Source organism: Rattus norvegicus, chromosome 5, assembly GCF_021556685.1.
Source record: "Rattus norvegicus strain SHRSP/BbbUtx chromosome 5, alternate assembly SHRSP_T2T, whole genome shotgun sequence".
Classification (NCBI taxonomy): domain Eukaryota; kingdom Metazoa; phylum Chordata; class Mammalia; order Rodentia; family Muridae; genus Rattus; species Rattus norvegicus.
Window position 1 is genome coordinate 152,237,594 of NC_141538.1, and position 19,756 is coordinate 152,257,349.

General features: G+C 47.9%; 2 protein-coding genes across 4 annotated transcripts in view; both read right to left on the reverse strand.

Moving 5' to 3' along the window:
• Positions 1-19,756, reverse strand: part of Cnksr1 (connector enhancer of kinase suppressor of Ras 1) — a 460,720-nt gene that overhangs the window by 228,134 nt on the left and 212,830 nt on the right. The gene's annotated exons all lie outside the window — the stretch shown is intronic.
• Lin28a (lin-28 RNA binding posttranscriptional regulator A) lies at positions 2,409-19,046 on the reverse strand. 3 transcript variants are annotated; one of them, NM_001109269.1, is given in 4 exon segments: positions 2,409-5,441; positions 7,394-7,578; positions 18,283-18,479; positions 18,941-19,046. In NM_001109269.1, coding segments are annotated over 4 exon segments (630 nt in total). In that variant the 5' UTR covers positions 18,972-19,046; the 3' UTR covers positions 2,409-5,224.

The window sequence follows — 19,756 nt, forward strand, 5'->3', positions numbered from 1 at the left end:
TTACGAAGAGAGGATTGGGTTGCTCCACCTCAAAATTGAGTTTCTCGGGGTTGGGGATTTAGCTCATAGCAAGCGCAAGGCCCTGGGTTCGGTCCCCAACTCCGAAAAAAAAAAATTGAGTTTCTCTATGGAAGATCTCAGTGCTTGTATTTTGAGAGACACCGTAACATCGTACGATAATCCTGTTTCAGTCTCCCATCTTTCTGGGGATATGGACATAAACCATGGTAGAGTGAACCATGTTTCTTTAAAATGCTCTGCTATAATTTTTGTCTTTTTTTTCTTTTTTAAAGATTTATTTTAGTTGTCTGAGTACACTGTTGCTGTTTTCAGACACACCAGAAGAGGGCATCAGATCCAATTACAGATGGTTGTGAACCACCTTGTGGTTGCTAGGAATTGAACCCAGAACCTCTGGAAGAGCGTAATTTTGTCTTAAAATCGTTTTTTTAGCTGAAACTGGTGGCACTTTGTCACCGAACTCAGCACTTAGAAGGCTGACGCCATGAGGATTAATGTCTTTTCTGCTATGTAGTAAATTTAACATCAACCTTATCAACGGGATACTGTCTCTTCAAAAAATTCTAATGTGTTTTTACTTGTCACATTTTAATGCTGTTAATTCACCGGAAAGGTTTCTTGCTCTGGTCACTTTTCAGGGATGATTTAAAGCATCCCGACTTTATAATTCGCTGATTCCTAAGACCCACGTTAAAGAACTTAAAAGGACAAGCCAGAGCTTTACTCCTAGGTCTTCCAAAGTCACAGCCCATAGTGCTGGGGAATAAAGTCCCAGTGGTATAGAGTGCTTGTGTAGCATGCGGGAAGCCCTGGGTTCAGTTTCCAGCCCAGCATTAAAAAAGCATGTTGTCAGTAAAGGCTGGAGAATCGGCAGTTTAGGCCACCTAGGACACGTGAGGCTAGCATGGCCTACACAGGCAAACTCAGCCTAAGAACTCAACAGAAATAGAAACAATCTTTTTTTTCTTTCTTTCTTTCTTTTTTTTTCAGAGCTGGGGACTGAACCCAGGGCCTTGCTCCTTGCTAGGCAAGCGCTCTACCACTGAGCTAAATCCCCAACCCCAGAAATAGAAACAATCTTAAACATACAAAATGCCTCCTGCGTGAGCTTTTTGGGGCCGTGTAAGAAATCAAAAGCATTAGATGTATAGCAAGTCTTGAAGGACTTTTAGATACCGAACACAAAAAATTGGGCTTAGACTGGACTTGAGGAGACCTAGCTCTTCAAAATTATTATCCAATGCCTTTTTTTTCTTTTCTTTTTTTAGGAGCTGGGGACCGAACCCAGGGCCTTGCACTTGCTAGGCAAGCACTCTACCACTGAGCTAAATCCCCAACCCCTCCATTGCCTTTTATTGTATTTAATGATACAGGTCAGAAGCTGTTCCGCTTTCTCAAAAAAAAAAAAAAAAAAAAAAAAAAAAAAAAAAAAAAGCCAAAAACTGAACTCTCAGGATCTGATGCAACTGCAATTTCTTTCAAATCATACTTCTATCTGTAATAGAATTTCACAATCCCAACGAACTTGTTTTTCATTTTCCCTCTGGCCTCAGGAACACAGGGTAAGATGTCACCTTTACCCGAGGAAAGCACAGAACATGATTCAGCAAAGCCATGGGGATGAGTGCCCCAGCCATCAGCTCTCACACTTGTATTTCCTTTGTGAGCTGTGAAGCTTCTGCCAGCGGTACCATTTCCCAGGAAGGCTCTTAGCTCACTGAAGCCTAGTAGATAGCACCGCTGGGTTTTTAACTTTTGGTGCAATTAGTGAAAGGGTCACAAACCCCCTGCTCTGGTAACAGTTTGAGGATTTATTTAATCCACTTCCTGTTAATACTTTATGAAAGGGAAAACCTAGTCAAGTTTTCCCTTTCGTAAAGTATCCCCCCCACCTTCCCTTTGAAAATCTTCCTGTACACTAGAGGATGTTCAAGTTAGCAAACTGTATCACAAAATATTGGTTTATAGTCAGAGAATCTCCTTTGGCCTCAATTTCCCCAGTTCTGTATGGTACTTTCCTTTTTGGGGTGTTGCAAGGGGTTAATTAGGATTTGTAAAGGGCTTTGAGGAGGAAAGGACAAAGTATTATTAGGGTCTCATGCCCTAAGCCCTGGCCCCAGCCTTTCATCCCAGCCAGTGGCACAGGCACCCCCATTCTTATGCATGCCAGGCCTCTAATCCCCTCTTGAATGTGGCAGCTTCCAAGGAAGGGACAAGAGGCCTTAACTAGAAACAAAAATCCAGTGTAATGAGGTGCTACAAGGGCTGAACTTTCAAGATTCATCCCTAACAAAGTGGGAAGGGGAAAACTTAATGGTCCTGTGACTTCCCAATCCGAGGTGGGGATTATGTGAAGAGAAAAGCATTTTAAGTATCTGATGAGAGAACAGTACCAATTTTGGAGTACCAATAAGTCTTTATTTTTCCCAGGGAAGAGAAGGGAAGGTAAAGTCAGCATGTGTTACAAAATGATTATACGATAGGAATATAAGTACCCGGGGACAGCAAAACTCAACCATGAAATAAAACACCCCAGGGGTGGGGTCACCAAAGCCCCAGGGGGCTTAGTCTCCTGCAGTTCAGGAAAGATATCAGGGAAAGGACAGGCAAGTACACACTTTCCCACCCTCCCCATAAATTCAAGATTTCTCACAAAGCTTTGGTTTCTAGCAGTAAACATGGAGATACATTCGTCCGTCTCCTAGTAACAATCTTGTGGCCACTTTGACATAAGTTTCTTGCACCGGCATTAAGTTCCTGAGTGTCTCAACTTTACGTACATTCATAGTCCCTTCCTGAACTTTGAATTCCACCTTCTACATGGAAGGCCCCACAACTGCTTCTCTCTACCTAAGGGTGACAGATTACGTTGGTTGGATCTGTCCAAAGGTAAATCACACCATGAAATGGTCTTGCCAGGGAGAAGGGGCTCACCTGCAGTCCCTGCACAGAGGAGTCTGAGGCCGGAGGATAGCCAGGAACCTGAGACCCGGTCTCAAAAGCACCAACCAAAACTCCTCACTGAGTTAGGGAACAAGGGGGAGAGAGTATGAAGTTCATGGCTTCTTCAGAACTTTTACATAGGTCTTTCAAAAGCTGTAGAGAAGCTCAAAGAAGTAACTGAGCCTGAGTTTTCTTATGAGGGAGAAGAGGGGCTGGTTGTAAGGTCATTGTGGTCCAGAGTGGGAGACAGAAGGATCACAGGAGGGAAAGCCATTGGTTCCCAGATGCTCACTTTGGGAAGAGGACCCCACATTTCGGTTTCAGATGGTGTAGTCTGGTGCAGAACTTTCTGTCAAAGATGCTTTGCCTATTTTTCTCTCAATACGACAAAAGTTTTGTAAACAATAAAACCCCAAAAGAACATGAAGACCAACACATTTATATTTACACAACTAGACCACCTAGCAGTCACCAACTCAGACAGTAAAGTCCTACAAAGGCCAGACGAATACAATTAACTAGGGGTGGGGGCAGCATTTGGGGGAAACAAGAAACCAGGATCAGACACACACACACCTCCCAATGTGTTCTATTGCATTTGTCCCGTTTCAACACAGTGAGGTAGGTTTGTGGTGATCTCTAAGTACGTAAACGAAACTTTACCCCCCCCCCCTCGTTAGCTATCAACCATCACACTACAGCAGGGCAGGACACTTGCCACAGAGGCCCACACTCGTTGAGTCTCTCTGGAAGCCAAGATTGTGAAAGGCTAAGGATTTGAGTCCTTGCCTCATGTTCCCATACCTGGACAGCACAATGTGGGAATAAGATATTGGTCTTAAATTGCATCCTTACCAGGATAACTCAGTGGCAGGGTACTTCCTAGCATAAATGAAGCCCATGGTTCAATCCCCAGTATAAAAAAAGCAATCAAACAATAAAAAAACACCTCTTCCTCATAAATTTGCATTGAAAAAAAATCAACATACACACACACAAACACACCCTGCTGTGCATGGCAGGCTTAGATTAATCTGGCAAAAGGATGAATTTGGTATGGAAAGTTACTCTTGCGCCTTTCACTGGCCCAGCTTTTTTTTTTTTTTTTTTTTTTTTTGGTTCTTTTTTTTCCAGAGCTGGGGACCTAACCCAGGGCCTTGCGCTTCCTAGGCAAGCGCTCTACCACTGAGCTAAATCCCCAATCCCTGGCCCGGCTTTTTAATGTCTCTGTACCACCCTTTCCGGTTTAGACTGATTTCCTATGTTTTGCCAAAACCAGATCAAGTCTCGGGGCAGCTCAATCAAAACCTGTGAGACATTTTTCAAGGACGCTTATGGCAGAAAAGGCAGCTGTAATCGGCAAAAATGAGGTAGTTCAACAGGCTGTGCACTCCAAATGGTTGGTCTCCATGGTGATCAAAACAAAGTTAAGTATTCCTGCTGTGCAGACCTGGAGCTGCTACGGACTTATCCCTGAGATTGCTCATGTACCTGAGAACACAGTGCAGGAATGAGGGCCTTAAGATTAAAATATACAAAAATACAAACCCAATATTTATATTAAGGAAAAAAAAACGCACAAGATACGTCATTCGCACATAGATAGTGCAGTTGGCATCCTGGAGAAAGTGGGACCCAAGGTGCAGTTACCCAAGGGAGCAAATAAATTAAAATCCCATTGGCCCAGAAAGGGCTGGGAGTGAGGTGGGAGCAGCAGGTCTGCAGTTGTCCCCCCAACCACCCTCTTTGCCTGTGATCACAACCCGTTGCTAGGGACTCTTCCCAGCACAGCATGGCAGGACTGGGTTATGAGGAAGCGCCCTGTGGAAATAACCTGAGAGTCTCTTCTACAGAACATAGAAGCTGGAGGGTTAGGTTCATTAATCTTGGTTTGACACTTGTTTCACATCCTGTCTAGCAAGGGAACTGTCACACAGCCTTCTACAGAAGGGCTTCTCCCCTGTAACAGCCACTCAGCAGAGCCCATTAGAGCCTCAGATAAAGCATGCAGATTCTAGGGTGGTTCCCCACAAAAGCTTTCACTTGCTTCTAGATGGAGCGTGGTAGGAGTTCCTTTGCCTCACCCTTTCCTTCCCTCCAAGGAAAGACAGGGTGACACTGGGAACCCCGGCCTGAGATGTCATATGACAGTGCAAGCTACCCACGCAACCCACCCGATTCCCACTTTCTCCACTCTGCGGATTGATGCCTCCTCCCTGAAACTCCCCATTAGCCAAAGAATAACCCCTACTCCTGGGCCTCAATTCTGGGCTTCTGGGAGCAGGGTAGGGCTGTGGATCTCTTCTTCCTCCTCCCGGAAGTAGACAGGTTTTCCCTGAGAACTGGGGCCCTGCTGGGCCTTCAGTGGACATGAGGCCACCATATGGCTGATGCTTTGGCAAAAGTGGCACTTCTTGGGCTGGGGTGGCAGCTTGCATTCCTTGGCATGGTGGTCTAGCCCACCACAGTTGTAGCACCTGGCATGAGACAAAATGGTAAAAATGGTACTGGTGAGAGAGAGACATGGGAAACATTTGAAGCCTCCTTAAAGGCTGACATTTCCCCCTGTGCTTATCACTATAATCATCCCCTCCCTGGTAAACTATTTCCTGCTCTTGAGTATAAAGCTTTTCCCTTTCCTGATCTATATAGCATAGTTTTCAAAACAGAACCCCAAACGTTTGATTTACCAAAGGAAGATTCTGGAGCCAGTCACTGTAGGGAAAGCCTGCTAGCTCAGAGGCAGAGGAAGCACCCAGCTGATCTTTCTACTCTAGCTGTGCTCAAGAAAAAAGCTCTTTCAACCCTTTTCTCTTCCCTGGGTATTCTTAAAGGTTTATTTATTTTATATATGTGAGTACATTGTTGCTGACTTCAGACACACCAGAAGAGGGCATCACATCTCATTACAGATGGTTGTGAGCCACCATGGGGTTGCTGGGATTTGAACTCAGGACCTCTGGAAGAGCAGTCAGTGCTCTTAATTGCTGAGCCATCTCCACACACTCCCTCCCTCCCTCCTCTTCCCCTCCCCCCTCCCTCTCCCTCTCTACCTCCCTGTCCCTTCTCTTAAGCTCACTCCCTGTCCACAGTCCACAGGTTCCTAGCTTGGCTTTAAGGCCCATCCTCACTGTTTAGCTCTTGTTTACATAGTAAACAGGAAGCTCTTGGGGTTAGTTAAAGGCGCTTGCTAGGGCTGAACCTCAACACAAGAAACAGCTTTCTCCAGTTCACAACCTCAGGGTTCCCAATGTGATCCAAATATCCTGCAACATTGTAGATGATCCTCCAGTTAACAACTTGAAAAGCTGAAGGGAACACAAATAGATCACAGCTGTGAAGTACAGCTTGCGGGCGGGCGAGATGAGACTGCCTCAGTCTTCTGTGAGGGAAGTGCTCTTAACTCCTGAGCCATCCCTTCAGCCCTGTTTACCTGTTTATTCATTCATTTTTTTTCTTCTTTTTTTCGGAGCTGGGGATTGAACCCAGGGCCTTCAAGCGCTCTACCGCTGAGCTAAATCCCCAACCCCTATTCATTCATTTTTAAGTCAAGGTTTCACTCTTTGCTCCTGCCTGACCTTGAACTGGCGGAGGTTCATCGTTTGCCTGTCTCCTGAGTGAGTCCTAGCATCATAAGCTTGTACCACCTAACCTGGCTAAAGAATGATCTTTTTGTTTTGTTTTGCCTTTTTGTTTTTTTGACACAGGGTTTCTCTGGATAGCCTTGGCTGTCTTGTTACTCCCTCTGTAGACCTCAAACTCAAGAATCCTGCCTCTGGGGGCTGGAGAGATGGCTCAGCGGTTAAGAGCACTGACTGCTCTTCCAGAGGTCCTGAGTTCAATTCCCAGCAACCACATGGTGGCTCACAACCATCTGTAATTAGATCTGATGCCCTCTTCTGGTGTGTCTGAAGACAGCTACAGTGTACTCATAATAAATAAATAAATCTTTAAAAAAAAAAAAAAAAAAAAAAAAAAAGAATCCTGCCTCTGCCTCCTGAGTGCTGGGATTAAAGGCATGTGTGACCATGTCAGGCTAAGAAAAAAATTTTAAAGCCAAATTATATTATCTCTTCAGAGGCTAAGAGGTTCTAAGCCTCATAGCAAACTGCAGAGGGTAGCCAATTGAAGCTCCAGTCCTGTGGATCCCCAACATACCATCTCACCCCATCACACACAGATCTGCATTATAACCTTTGCTTCTTTTTTTTTTTTCTTTTCTATTTTTCGGAGCTGGGGACCGAACCCAGGGCCTTGCGATTGCTAGGCAAGTGCTCTACCACTGAGCTAAATCCCCAACCCCATAACCTTTGCTTCTAATGTCCTTGTGACCAGTGCCACACTTCACAATGGTTAGTCTCACAGCTTACGTTACCTTTGGCAATGGGATCTCAGTGGCAGTCGAGTGGCGCTCCCCTCCTGGCCGTACCTGTCTCCTTTGGATCTTCGTTTCTGCATGCTCTTCCCCTTTGGCCGTCGCTCACTCCCAATACAGAACACGCCACCAGGGCCAGTGACGCGGATGGACTCTAGACCCTTGGCAGACTTCTTAAAGGTGAACTCCACTGCCTCACCCTCCTTGAGGCTTCGGAAACCTTCCATGTGCAGCTTGCTCTACCAGATGGAAAGGCGAGATTTTACTATTTGCCTTCATTACTGAGCCAAAAAACAGAACTGCAAACCTATGACGTGTCCCTGTGAGACAGGAAGAAAAGTGACAGAACTCCTATCTCACAGATGAGAGACCCCAACGCCATCCGAGCCCAGTGTGGCAGCACACGCCTGTCACCCCAGAGTGAGGCCAGAGTGGACCACACGAGGAGACCTATCTCAAACGACAAAACAGAACCCCTCTCCACCATAAGTGAACCGTCCCTTCTTAGGAAATACACATGAAAAGATTTAGAAACATACTGAACGCTGTATTTACAGTCACTAAGATGATAAAACTGGCCATGTTTGGTGGTACAACCCTTTCATCCCAGTACTTGGGAGACAAAGGCAGATGGATCTCTTAGAGTGAGGCCAGTCTGACATTTACACACACACACACACACACACACACACACACACACACACACACACACACACACACACACAGATGCATTTCAGGCCAACATAGTGAGAACCCTCCTGAACCAGCCACTCCAAAAAACAAATAAAACCGAACAGAAATAAAAAAAATACAATAACCAGGGCAAAATCTGGGGAAGAACTGAGAAATTTTGTCTATTCCTATAATCTTTTAAGTTTGAAATCATAAAGACAGTGTTTCTGAAAATTGAAGTCAGTTTCATGATAAGGATTAAAATGGAAGAGATTCCAGGAATCCTCTGGTGTATCTGAAGACAGTTATACAGTGTACTCATATGCATAAAATAAGTAATTTTTTAAAAGATTTATTTTATGTGAGTACACTGTATATTGAGGGCATCAGATCTCAATACAGATGGTTGTGAGCCACCATGTGGTTCCTGGGACTTGAACTCAGGACCTCTAGGAAGAGCAGTTAGTGTTCGTAACCACTGAACCATCTCTCCAGCCCCAATAGACAATTCTTAAAAGAAAAAAAAAAGGGGGGGGGGGGTTGGGGATTTAGCTCAGTGGTAGAGCGCTTGCCTAGGAAGCACAAGGCCCTGGGTTCGGTCCCCAGCTCTGAATATAAGAACCAAAAAAAAAAAAAAAAAAAAAAAAGAAAGAAAAAAATGTCAGACAGACAAACCTACAAAGAGCTACTGCCCACTTGGAGGAAAAGTGCACAAATAAGCCTCTGCCCACCCTGCAATCCCAGCATTCAGGGAGCCTGGACAGAAAGCACCAGCTGGGGCTGCAGGCCAGCCTGGGCTACATAGTAGCCTCAAGGCCAGAACACTTAGAATGGCAGATCTACTTTAAAAGTTATATTAAAGGGCTGGCAGGATGGCGCAGTGGGTACTCAGTTGCTGCCAAGGCTGAAAACTCAAGTTTAGCTTCTGGGATGCACATGAGGGAAGGACAGACTCCCCCTAGCTGTCCTCTGATTTCCACATGCACACTGCAGCATGTGCCCCTCCCCCCAAATTTAAAAAGCATGAAAAAAAAAAATCAACAAATTTATTTATTTATTTATTTATTGGTTCTTTTTTTCGAAGCTGGGGACTGAACCCAGGGCCTTGCGCTTCCTAGGCAAGCGCTCTGCCACTGAGCCAAATCCCCAACCCCAACAAATTTATTTTTTATGCCACACTTTGGTACCTCTTTTTTGGCACATTTTTGGGATGAATTAATGAAGTATGGGTTTGGATTTGTGCCCTCTTTTTTTGCTTGTTTTTAGAGACAGGGTTTCTCTGTAATCTTAGCTGTCCTCACTCTGCAGACCACGCTGACCTAAACTCTCAAACAGAGACCCACCTGGCTCTGCCTCCCAAGTGCTGGGATTAAAGGTTTTGACACCACTGCCCTGTAGGTTTTGAGTTTTGGGTTTTTGAGACAGGGTTTTACTATGCTACTGCCTGACCTTAAATTCATGATTCTCCTGCCTCAGCCCCCAAGGTATTGCAATTACACCTGTATTCCAGGGTTATGAGGTAGGTTTGCTTATTCTTTGCCCCCCACCCTCTTTTTCTTCCTTTCTTTGGCCAGCTGCTCTGTTACCCAAGCTGCTCCAGAGAGTCTCCTGCCTCAGCCCCTTGGGCAGCAGGGACCAGGTAGGTACACGTGCCCAACAAGGAAACAGATGATATAGTATTTGATTTGGAATGTGAATAAGGATTTAGAGCACTTTTTATACACTGGTTTCCTGGAAACATCACAAGTTGCACCGAAACTGTATAAACAGTTTGCAAAAAGCCTCGCCCCCTTTAAAAAGCAGGGGATGCAGGGTTGGAGATGGCTCGGTAGCGGAAGAATGCTGACTGCTCAGTCCTGAGTTCAATTCCCAGCAACCACATGGTGGCTCACAACCATCTGTAATGGGATCCAACGTCCTCTTCTGCTGTGTCGCAAGGCAGTGACTATATACTCATATAAGTAAAGTAAATAAGCATTTTTTAAAAAATTGACTTAAAAATAAAAAAATGACAACAACAACAAACAAAAACAAACCAGGGGATGCTAGTCATCAGAGGACCCAAGAATCACAGCTATCTCTTAACACACACCAGAGCCATTGTTCATTAGTATAGGCAACAGCACCTCCCAGCCCTTAGAGTAAGGGAATCAGAGGCAGGGTGCCTGCCTAACATACAATGGTTCTTTCTCACTTCCCCCAAAAGACAAAGAAAACATCTGGGTGTGGTGGTGCATGCCTTTGATCCCAGCAGAGATCTACAACCAGGCTAGCCTGGTCTCCGTAGTTCCAGGCCAGACATGGTTATACAGAGACACTACACACACACACACACACACACACACACACACGCACGCACGCATGCACGCACGCACGCACGCACGCACGCACGCACCAGGACTGTCTGAGAGCATCAGCATGTGTCCCTACTATATTCTAGTTGGCAAAATACTTCACACTAGGACTCTTGTACCATCCTAACTTTTGTTATTAAAGTAATTCCATTGATAGTACACAAAACAAAGCTTCCACATTCAGCTGCTAGGCTCATTAAAATGTAAGCTCTCCAATTAGAGTTTGAGGTTCCTCAGAAAAATGGGTAAGTGGTGGTTTTCTCCTTATTCCTTGACTGGCCTACCACTCACTATGTCGAGACCAGGTGGCCTCAAGTCAGAGACCTGCTCATTTAACCTTGCTTATGTAGACCAGGTTGGCCTTGAACGGCAGCTCTTCCACCGTTAGTCTCCCGAATGCTGGAATAGCAGATGTAGGCCCATAGTAGGCATCTTAGTGCAAGCATTACCTTTTGCTAGATCCAGAATCTGACAGGCCTGGTCTCACTACACGCAAACACTTCATGATTATTTATAACTGTTCAAGAAGTATTGTCGGGGCTGGGGATTTAGCTCAGTGGTAGAGCGCTTACCTAGGAAGCGCAAGGCCCTGGGTTCAGTCCCCAGCTCCGGGGGGGGGGGGGGGGGGGGGGAGAAAGGACCCATCTCTCAGCCCCACCGCACAGAAACTACCCAAAAACCTCCTAAAAGAGGCGCTGGCTGGAGAGGAGCTGGAGCAGCCAAGCCAACTCTCTCTCCCCAGGCGATTCCCGCCTGAGCAAGAGCCCTCCCAGGTCCAGCTGTGATGCAGAAGACAAGCGATTAAGAAGTGGGTCTATGAGCCTGTTCCCTCCTCACTCATTTGTAAAATGGAGTATAGACTGATTTTACGGTTGTGCTGTGGGGTTTTATGCATGAAGAGTAGTTAACACTTCACCAGCCATGTATAAATCCTCGGGGAGTGCCAATTACCTACCTTTCAGGCTAGATGGAAACAGGTTAACAGTAAGAGCCCAGTGCACAGACAGACGCTCAGAGAACTCTCTTTTTATTACTAACCATTCTTAGGAACTCAAAAAACAGCCCTCTATGAGGTCCAATTTACGGAGAGCACCTCCTCCCTACTCCACCCACTCCTACACTAGTGAGCCCAAAGGGACAGTCTGAGTAGGTAAGGTGAAGAGATTGACTGACCCCCTCCGTGCCCCCACCACTGAAGACATGCTTAAGACCGCCTCTGCAAGGACCTTAACGGGAGAGGCTAGGCAGGATTTAAACTGGTGGTCTCCAGGGGTGGCTGCCCATCCCCTCCCCCACTCCTTTCTAAAACATAGTTCGAATTCTTCTCTTATCAGATAGGTAATCAGTGTGCAGCCCCACCAAGCCCGACTCCCAGGGCCAGAATCTAAAAGGAGCCTGAAATTCTTCTACCACCCCCAGTCCACCCCTAACCACACACAAAGCAGGGCCCCGCCCCTCTTCCCATCCCCTCCAAAAAGAAAAGGCCTGGGGGGAGGGGCATGGCCCGAGCTCCCCCAATAGAGCCCAGCCCCGGGGAACAAAGGGTTGACACTGGTTGGTTCTGGTGGTCAGATTCCTGGAGTTCCAGGGCACAGATCCCCCTAGGATGGCTCACCCCCACCCTCCCCCCACATTCAAACACGACCAGTTCCTTCCTTCCTTCCAACTAGGGTTGGGATGAGAGGACAGGACTCTGAACCTCTTCCCCAGTCAGACTCCGGAGAAGGGGAAGTTTGCTGGTCAACTAGCAGCCATCTTCCTTCCCAACTGTCCTACCCGTACCTCCAGGATGGACTAGAGAGGAGGCCTCCCCTATGGCGCCTTCAGCCAAGTCCTTCCCGCAGCAGATAAATATTTCAACGGGAGGAGGGGCAGGAATCCCATTTTCCTTTTCCAACCTGTTGAAGTTAGGTGTGCAGCCTGCTTGGGCCACTGCAGGGGGTAAGATGACACTCAGGACAGTTACAGCATTTCCTCCCCGGAGCCCCACTGTTCTCTTCAGTTACAAGCACTTCCTGGCTTCTGCTTCTTTCTTTTACTGAATCCACACCCGCCCCCACATCGAACCCCCCAGCCCAACATCAATGTGCACCGAAGAATCAGCCAAAGTTCCCATTCTTGGGCTCATTTGCCAAAGCTACAGTTAGAAATATCTGGTCTCTTCCAGTTCCCACACACCTTTCATTTCACCAACTTCTCTTTATGGGAGAGTTTCCCTGCACCTCAACTAGTTAATCAGGACAAAGACCAGGACTCTTCCCTCTTCCCTAGCACACAGAGAGCCACCATTCCAGTTCTGACTGACCCCATATAGCCTCTGACCAATTCTGGGTTTAGGAACCAAAATGCCTATCAGATGTTTTACTTTAGACCGAGCAGGGAGCTAAATACTCAAACCCATGCAGCATCCCAACCAGAAGGTTCACAAATGCCTTGAAGGTTAATGATGCTCTGCTTAAGAAGAGAAATCTGATCAGACGCCCTAATGAAGTGAGACCAGCCAAGTATATATTTGGGAGAGCCAGGGAGTGTCCCGGACAGGAGCTTGAGATAAAAATAAGGACCTTGAAGGCAGTAATGGAGAAAGGACAAGTGTTGGGCCCACAGCCATGAGCCTGGTTTTGTTAGCCAGTAAGATAGACTAACAGGGCAAGTCGGATATCATTTTTTTCTAGATATACTCTTTTTTTTTTCAAAGATTTATTTATTTATTATATATAAGTACACTGTAGCTGTCTTCAGATACACCAGAAGAGGGCATCAGATCTCTTTACAGATGGTTGTGAGCCACCATGTGGTTGCTGGGAATTGAACTCATGACCTCTGGAAGAGCAGTCGGGCGCTCTTAACCGCTGAGCCACCTCTCCAGCCCTAGATATACTCTTAAAACCCCTAAATAATACCTTTTCATTTCAAAGATTCAACACTCGGATCATAGTGTAGTGACAGATACCGTGGCATTAAAGCATCATCGGGAGCTTCAACTGCTAGAGGCTTAGCGGTTGGTATCATAAATGTCCCCAGCCTAAGGTTAACCACCATTCACCTCTGCTGAGCGGCCCAGGCCAAATGCTCCTCCACAGATCTCCACCAGATGGTGCCTCAGCATTCGAGGCTCAGAAGCCTGGGCACTTGGCTTTCGCAATGACACCTCCTCGGCTCCTCATGGTGGTTGGTTTTCTGGGTCCTTCCCACCCTTATGTTGGCATTGCCAAGGACAAGGGTGTTTTCATCCCTTCCTCCCCAACCCTAGGCCATGAGCAAGGAGTGCAGGATGCCAATGGGAGGGAAAAGCTTCCTGGAGTTCATTTCAGAACCATAGAGAAAGCCATCACATTGATTTAGAAGTCAGCAACGTGAAATCACGCTTAAAATAGACACAATTCCGAGTGTTTCCTACTCTGACTCCTCCCAGGCTTGGACTAGACAGGTGACAGCTTCTCAAAATAAATAAATAAATAAATAAATAAATACATACATACAAATTAAAGAGTCGATAGATGAAGTTTAACTTCTGATTAGGAACGTTTGAGCCAAGGGTGTGCCCTCTACCCTGGACCAAGTCACTGAAAACCACTGATAGAACAGGACGAGCAGCAATGTCACTCACAAGGCAGAAGCTTACCCTGTGGGAAGCGCTGCTTGGAATGGTGGGAAAGCCTTTTACCCAGGAAAAGCATGTCTCCTCAGAAGAGAGCGCCAAATATTTCATAATGACAAAGTTCCATGTGGACTCCTTCATATTAACTTTATATTAAAAAAATAAATAAAACGCCCAAACACATTCCTAAGCCACCTCTTCCCAATGACATAGGCATGACAGGGTTTGATTCCAAGATGAAGCCAAAGTTCTGGGGTTCAGAGAACCCCACGAATACAAATATGCAGGGGCACACTGCATGGTGCCAGGACCATATCCTAATCAGTTCAGAAGAAGCTGTGTCATTCACGCATGGCCCTACTTTGTCTCCTCCGGTCAAAGACACAATGGAGTCTTCTGCTGATCCTCCAAGTTCCATAAGACCTTAGCACAAATACAAAGTATAAACTACCCAGACATCCATGCTCTTCTCTTGAAAGGACATTCACATTGCCAGCAGAGGCATCAAAAAGGAGGTGCAATGTTATACACCAGGAAGGCAAGATCCCACCCATGGCCCTCAACCCAAGCCCCATCCAGGCCCTCAGAGGGTGGCGTTTATCATCCCTCAGGCATTTTCTGAAGGCCCAAACCACTGGGGCTCACGGTGCTGATTTTGCTTAAATTTCTGGGTCAATATTGAATTTTTTGATTCTAGACCCAGCTTAGTTCCTTTGCCAAATATATACCTATTAAAAAAACCAATAAAAACTACCAGGGCCAGAAGATGGTTGTGCACACGTGTGATCTGAGCACTGGGTCTATGCAGGTATATCATCAAGTCTATGCAGGTATGGCATCACCATGTGCTACCAAAGAGCCTGCCCTAAGAACAGCAACGTTCTGAGGAGCTGCTGAAAACCACTACAACTTTATTTCCTAGTTTCTACAAATCTTGGTGGCTTAGATTTTGAACCACAGGTAACTGGAGTTAAACCCAAAGTTAAAAGTGCTCAGGGGGGTTGGGGATTTAGCTCAGTGGTAGAGCGCTTGCCTAGCAAGCGCAAGGCCCTAGGTTCGGTCCTCAGCTCCAAAAAAAAAAAAAAAAGAAAAAAAAAAAAAGTCAGGGACTTCTAGCCATATTCACAAATATCTTGCTAACCCTTTCTTTCCTAGTGAGAAGTGATTCTGCTTCCCAAGGGACATTGGCAAGACATGGAGACATTTTGGTTCTCACTACTAATCAATTCCAGATTTCAAGATCTAAAGACCTTTGGCTGAATAAAATGGGTATTAAGAGAAGCCTGTTTCGGGGCTGGGGATTTAGCTCAGTGGTAGAGCACTTACCTAGGAAGCGCAAGGCCCTGGGTTCGGTCCCCAGCTCCGGAAGAAAAAAAAAAAAAAAAACCAAAAAAAAAAAAAAAAAAAAAAAGTGTGGGTCAGGATGCTCTCCTTTGGGTTGGGGATTTAGCTCAGTGGTTAGAGCGCTTGCCTAGGAAGCGCAAGGCCCTGGGTTCGGTCCCCAACTCCAAAAAAAAAAGAACCAAAAAAGGGGCTGGGGATTTAGCTCAGTGGTAGAGCGCTTACCTAGGAAGCGCAAGGCCCTGGGTTCGGTCCCCAGCTCCGAAAAAAAAAAAAAGAACCAAAAAAAAAAAAAAAAAGAGAAGCCTGTTTCATAGCCCCTCATCCCCAGCCTACTCCTTACTGGGAACAGAATGAAGTGTGTACAGGTCAGGCACTGGTGACACCAAAGTAAAAGGGTGTCACTCAACTATCTGTCACCTTGGCTATTTATACAATGACTTGCAGACTACACTTGCACTACAGTGTAAGGTGCTGTCTCAAAATATTAAAAAGAGAGGATATGAATCAGCACAAGGAGAGTGGTTTCTGTATTACCTCCATGTTGCAAAGGTCTTTCTTGACCCCTCCCTCTCCCTGGCATGGCAAAATCTTGAGACAATATCCTCCCCCCACCCCAATGCAATCCTACCCCATCACTAGGGTCCAGGAGCTGAAGAAGTTCCACTCGAGATTTCTTACGCTCTCTACGCTCCCCCCTTCCAAAGTAAACAAGTTTTTGAGATTAACCTGTATCTACCACATTCCTCCTGAAGAGATACCTCAGCTCAACAACCGAGTTTACTGCTACGGTGTGGGCCAGGCAAGTTATGGTAAAACACCAGTCACAGTGTTTAGAGAGCAGAGAGGTAACTGAGTTCTTGAAATATGGCTGCCAGCCAAGAACCTTGGTATAGGCCTTTAATCCCAACATCCAGAAGGCAGAAAGAAGCAGGCAGCTCTCTCGAGTTAAAGGCCAGCCTGGGTGACAGGGCAAATTCCAAGCCAGCCACAGTTACACAGTGAGACCCCCTTCTCAAAAAGAAAAAAAAAAAAAAAAGAAAAAAAAAAAAAGAAAAACCAAACACAAAATCCACAAATGTGGGCTGGTTTCCGAGCTAGTCTGTACCGAAGACTGCTGCTTTCTTCCAGAGATATCCTGTAACTTTCCAGTGGCTATGAATCCTAAGGGAGGCACAGCTTCTCCATTTGTCCCAACACCAGTGAACCTCCGATCAGAAGGGACATTCTCCCCAGTTCCTCCCCACTTAACCTCCGCAAGGAGTCAAGAAAGTCTGGAACCTCCTTCATACCCAGCCTCCCAAAATTGAAGAAATACCCCAGCTCATCTCTAGACCAGGAAATATTTTAATCTCTGTGATCAGATAAATGAACCAATGGGGGGGTGGGGGGGAGGCTTGCCACCCGCTGAGGAGGGCCGGTCAGAGCCGGTTCCTGTAATAAAGTGATTTAATAGATCTAAAGAGGCCAATTCCCAGTCTCACAATTACTTCCTGTGGGTTATCATTCACATATGCAAATAAGATTGGGGGGTACAAAGCCACCATCCAGAAACCAGCAGTCTGGTGGTAGTGATTGGGGTGGGGGTTGCAGAAAAGTTAAGGGCACTGCTACAGGTCCGGGAAGAAAGCACATATTCCAAAGGCCCAGTGACCCTAGGACACCAACAGCAAAGAGCTGGTCCTCAAATCCCTTCAACCCAAATCTATTTAGTTTGCACTCAACCTCCTGACTAAAGGGCCGAGTTCAGCCTACCCAGCAGCCCCTAAACAGTCCACCCAGCATCTCCTTCTCCACCCCTCCCCCTCAAGAACGCCATCCCTCAGGCTCCAACTCTTAATCCCCACATCCTCCTTTCCCCTCCCCCACAGCTCCTAAAGCTAACCTCCCTGAAGTAACCCCTCCCTGCCCGGCCCGGGTGTCAAGCTCCTGGGCCAGGGATTAGCAATTACTTCTTTCCTGGTCCAGCCTTAACCCACCAAATGTGGAAAGGGCCGGAGCAGGAACTCCCTTTCCACCGCGGAATGGCAGCACTGGAACCACCCGTAGGGTATTAAGAAAGAGAATGGCCAGGAAGAGGGAAACCTGAAGGCTCTACTCCCTTCCTTGTTTAGGGTTAGGAATGTTAGGGACAGCAATCAATGGCTGTCTGGGGCCATAAATGCCAAGCTGAGGAGAATAGGGCCAGAGGCCAGTCCTCTCTCCACCGCCTTCCCCCTCGACACTGAATTTCACTCCCTACCGCGTTGCCCTTCTTTAACTGAGAACTTGGGATTGCCACAGCCAGGAATGAAGGCCTAGGCTCTTAAGGTCTTCTTCCTTCCTGGCAGGATCCGGTGGACAGCCAGAGGTGCCTGCCAGTCCTGATCTGCAACCAGACCTCTAGGGGAGCTTTTTAGCTTACACATTGATCCTTCCGGGATCTGCCAAACCTACACTGGCCACAGGACCTGGCTTTTGGGTGGCCACCTGACTGAGGTCCGTATTCAAACGGGAAGAGCCTGACGTCGCAGGTTCACGCCCGTAGGTAGGTGGCAAATTGCTCACTCTCCCTGTAAACTAGATTCAGAAATTCAGAACTCAGGGCGCTAGCACCCGGCTCAGGCCCTGCATGTGCTTCCCTGGTCAGCCTGCTCGCCCTCCCCCACCGGCAAGCACAATACAACCTTAGTTTCTGCCACATGGGGTCACCTCCCTGCCCCCTGCTCCCTTCCCAGGGGAAAGAGGTAATAGACACGTGGTAAGCCGGAGGGGTTCCCGGAAGGGGGCGGGGAGGGGGTGCTGGTAGTAGTGCCTCCTCCTTGCACCACCGCACTTACTACAAACTCAAAATTGGGGTGCCCCGGAAAAGACAGGGACGCACAATAAGGGTCCTTTATCTCCTCCAATCGGACAGGAGGGGCCACCAGCCAAGCCCATACATAGGAACTCCCAGTCTTTTTTTTTTCCTAGCAAAGTTCCAGAATCAGTCTCACCTGGTGCACAAAGACGTCCACCGGGGGGTCGAGCGCGACCCCGGCACGGGCGGTCATAGACAGGAAGCCGAACCCCATGCGCACGTTGAACCACTTACAGATGCCGGCCCCGTGCAGCAGCTGCGGCTCGTCTGCCGCTCGGGCCGCGTCAGCCGGCGCCTCTTCTGGCGCCTTCTCCGCTGCCTTGGCGCAGCCACCTGGAGATAGGGAGGGCCAGGTGATCAGCTGGGGACCAAGGAATCGCAGGCCCTCTCAGGGACCCGTCTGGGAGATCTCGGTGGTCAGCCCGCGGATAGACACCCAGGAGGAAGCAGCTACCAAGCGGCTGGTAAGAAGAAACCTGTCCTAGCTGCCTCCCCAAGCTTACACCGAGGATGCTAACGCCCCGAAAGTTTTGCTTGTCTTCCCACAACAAGTTGCCCGTGCACACGCGGCGGGACAGGCCCCTCCTCTTCTCTCCCTCCGCCCCTACGGGCTCCGCGTACAAGCCACTGGAACACCAGGGTTCCCCTAGTCCAGAGATGGCCCCAAGAAGCAGGAGGCCACGGGGACTTGGGGTCCCGCGGGCAAGTCCGTGGGACACTTTCCCACCTCCCTTCTATTTAGCTACTGGGCGCCCTGCACCCTAAGGTGTGCCCGCTGAATCGCAAGCTCGAACCTGCAAACTGCTGGTTGGACACCGAGCCCATGGTCGTCGGCTGAGCCCGTGGCCCCGGGCCCCAGGTCGGGCGGCTGCTGGCCCCAGAGAAGTCCGGAGGCAAAGGGGTGGTTCGGAGAAGAGGCTGCTACATCTTCCCCTGCACAATAGCGGTGGGAGGGCCCACGGCTTTTCAAAGGCTCCCAAATTCTAAAAGACAATGACCCAACCCCCCACGGGCAGCCCCCTCCCCTCCCCTCTCTCCTTACCCCTCCCTTTCCCTCTGGCTCTGGCTTCGGCCCTCCCCCACTGCTCTGGTCTCTGACACCTCTGGGGTGTCCCTTCCCAGAACCTTGAGATTTGACACCCCCTCCACATACACACATCTGGAGATGGGGATCTTTTGCCCCAGAAGTCTTCAGTACCCCAGAATTTGGGATCCTGCACTTTGAGGACTCAATGCGGGTATCTAAAGCGGACACAGGTGGGGGACCGAGGGGGGGGTAATTTTATAACCACGTGACCACACACACACACACACACACACACACACACATATATATACACATATACACACACACACACACACACACACACCAACCCCACCCCCCGGGCAGATAATTATACATTCCAGAGAGTTGGGGGAGGGAGGTGTGAGCCTGGTGGCGCTGTCCAATCAGAAACACAAACCACCTGTCAAGGGAAAAATGGATGAGCCCTCCCCCTCCCCCTCCCCCAGCCCCTCAGCGCCCCTCCCCCTCTTTCCCCTCAGGCCTCGGAGCTGACCCGGCTGCTTGGCGCTGACCTGCTCTCACCCCCCACCTCCGTGTGCTTAGA

Excerpts from the sequence above, each read along its gene's own strand:
- Lin28a (XM_087550672.1), bottom strand. The coding sequence starts at position 7,566 with ATGGAAGGTTTCCGAAGCCTCAAGGAGGGTGAGGCAGTGGAGTTCACC. Across the intron at positions 5,442-7,339 it reads CTGAGATCCCATTGCCAAAG|GTGCTACAACTGTGGTGGGC; the intron begins GTAACGTAAGCT and ends GTCTCATGCCAG.